At 39.0% G+C, this 2,995-nt stretch overlaps 1 protein-coding gene across 1 annotated transcript in view; it reads left to right on the top strand.

Moving 5' to 3' along the window:
- The window catches only part of plcl1 (phospholipase C like 1), an 18,001-nt gene that overhangs the window by 7,583 nt on the left and 7,423 nt on the right, over window positions 1-2,995 (top strand). Inside the window, exon 4 of the mRNA XM_014034755.1 lies at window positions 2,247-2,450. Coding sequence (XP_013890209.1) covers window positions 2,247-2,450 — 204 coding nt within the window. The remainder of the gene's footprint in view (window positions 1-2,246; window positions 2,451-2,995) is intronic.

Raw genomic sequence — 2,995 nt, 5'->3', positions numbered from 1 at the left:
TCACAGAAATAACTAGAATCTGACAAAAGTATTAATAAATAGAAAAAAGAATATAAGAATAAACAAATGAAAGTTAGACATTGCTTTTTCAACCATGCTTCAGACATTTAAACAAATCAAACTCACAAAACAGGCCTGGACAGAAATGATGGTAACCTTAACTTAATATTTTGTTGCACAAYGTTTTGATTCAMTCACAGCAATCAAACCATTCCTGTAACTGTCAATGAGACTTCTGCAGCTCTCAGCAGGTATTTTGTTCCACTCCTCATGAACAAACTGCTCCAGGTGTCTCAGGTTTGAAGGGAGCCTTTTCCAGACGTGTTTCAGCTCCTTCCAAAGATGCTCAACAGGATTTAGGTCAGGATCATAGAAGGCCACTTCAGAATARTCCAGTGTTTTCATCTTAACCATTCTTGGGTGTTTTTAGCTGTTTTGGGTCATTATCTTGTTGTAAGACCCATGACCTGCTGAGACCAAGCTTTCTGACACTGGGCAGCACATTTYTCTCTAGAATCCTTGATAGTCTTGAGATTTCATTGTACCCTGCACAGATTCAAGACCCCCCTGTGCCAGATTAAGCAAAGCAGCCCCAGAACATAACAGAACCTCCATGTTTCACAGTAGGACAGTGTTCTTTTCCTCATGCTTCATTTTTCCCCTCTGTGAACATAGAGCTGATGTGTTTTGCCAAAAAGTTCCATTTTTGTCTCATCTTGTCTAGAGGACATTCTTCCAGAAGCTTTGTGGCTTGTCAACATGTAGTTTGGCAAATTCCAGTCTGGCTATTTTTAATTTGTTTTCAACATTGTTCTCCTTGTTCATCTCCCATTAAGTCCACTTTGGCTCAAACAATGACAGATCGTGTGATCTGACACTTGAAGTTCAAAGTGTGTCACACCTTGATTTAACAAGTGCCTTTGGTCACATTATTTTCAGGGGTACCATCATTTCTCTCCAGGCCTGTTTCATGAGTTTTATTATTTCTAATTCCTATGAAGCATAGTTGAAAAGCAATGCCTGACTTCCATTTGTTAATTTTTATAGAATCTTTGATTATTGTTACTTTTGTCAGATTCTAGTTATTTCTGTGACCATAGTGGGTTTTTCTTTCATTAAGTGATGGCTACCAACATCTTTGTCCACGTGTGTAGTACCATTCGAAAGGAATCCGGTAGAATTAGGTGAACGGTGTGAACTGGCCCAAACAAAACATCAGCAGGTCTAATTATGTTAGAGCCAGGTTTGAACAGGTCTAAGTCTTCCATGAAAACGCTGAAATCTTAATATCCTTTCTTTTTTTCTTTGTCTTGTCCTTTTGTGTCTCTGCCACAACTCCAGCTCATGCCTGTCTTGCGCTGCCTAACACAGATTCATACAGTCACAGATACAATGATCACCTGCATTGTTTGGGCTTTTTTAACAAGCTAAAGGTGTTAGACAAATTTCTCCATCAAGAGTTTTTTTTAATTGAAAAACAATGTCAGACCTGCAGTTACCTCTTTCCATCCCTGATTCACATCCTGAACACCTGTTTAAAATGGAAAACTATCTACAGTTGTTTCAGTTTTTCCAGGTTAATTCCATATTGTTTTATTTAAAATAAGTGTCCTGATGCATCTCAGTAATCCAGGTAAAAAATCAAAAAGAAAAAAATTGTATAGGTCCTCTGGACGGGTTCTTCTCTAATGAAACGTTTCGTCTCTCCTCCAAGAGACTTCTTCAGTCTGAGAGTTTCAGGCAAAATTCAGGCTTTTAAGCACTGCCTCCATGTGACTGATACTCACATCACATGGCTGTTGTTGACACCTAATTAACACCTATTGTTAACAGGGGGTGGAGTGATACTGGGTATAGCTGTGCTGTAGGAGGGGGACAACTGAAAACGGAGGCCTCCACCTCTGTTTAATGATGGATGGTCTTTCTTCACAAAAATGGCTTCTTTTACTCCTCTCTCAAACCAACGTTCCTCTCTATCAAGAATGAGAACATCCTCATCTCTGAAAGAGTGACCGCTGGCCTGTAGATGAGTGAAAACTGCACTTTTTTTAAAATTTAAAATAAGGTTTGGGTTCTCTGGACTAAATGACTGCTGCTTCAATTTTATCAATTTTTTTAACCACTGAGGTGTGTATGGGTTTATGTGTAGTTAGTGTGCTAATATTTTTAAATGTCCTCAACATACAGCAACGTTTCTGTACATCTGATCTAACTCTGTCTTCTTTTTGTCCTATTTTTCACTCAAGAGCTCCATGGCCAATTTCAAAGATCAGTGTGGACTCCCCACAGTGGCCAAACTGAAGCAGTGCATCCAGAGTCTGGCCACAAGGCTTCAGAGCCCCGACAGCTCCATGGGAGCCAACATGGTTCTGAGGGATGGCTACCCTTGTCTGGAGCCACTGGTCAGCCTCTCAGAAATGACTCGCAAAGTGCTTGCTGCCTACGATGCGGTCAGTATGTCAAATAGATTGTACACATTCATGCATGTGAACGGTGTGTTTTCTGATGATGAATCTGTTAAGCCATGTTTTTCTTTGTTCCCTCTGCAGTAGCTCTTTATAAAACAGTCATGTTTTTGGTCTGTGGAAAGAAACGGGTATCCAGAGAAAACTAATATGTGCATAGGGAATAATGCAAACTCCACAAAGAAACACCCGAGCCCGGAGGTGAACCTGTGACATATCTGTGAGGCGACAACTCTAACCACTGCTTCATTGTGCAGCCTGATAATAATATTTGTTTATTCTAACATTACAGTAAGACTGGATACCGAAGAGTTGTTTATTATCAAAGTTATGTACTACCAAACGTTAGATCAAAATAAAGTAACCATATTCATTTTCTATCCTCATTTCTTGTCAGAAAATAAATATTTTTGTATAATCTAGTGTCATTTAAACTGTTAGAAACTTTCATGGCTTTSAGGCTTTTAAGAACTCATAACCTTCAATGACTATAAGAAGAAAATAAGCACTTCAGGTTATACAGTATATAT

This window comes from Austrofundulus limnaeus, unplaced genomic scaffold (assembly GCF_001266775.1).
Source record: "Austrofundulus limnaeus strain Quisiro unplaced genomic scaffold, Austrofundulus_limnaeus-1.0 Scaffold2280, whole genome shotgun sequence".
In the NCBI taxonomy this organism is placed as follows: Eukaryota; Metazoa; Chordata; class Actinopteri; order Cyprinodontiformes; family Rivulidae; genus Austrofundulus; species Austrofundulus limnaeus.
The sequence above is the reverse complement of the archived record's forward strand: the minus strand, read 5'-3'. Positions and strand labels throughout refer to the sequence as shown.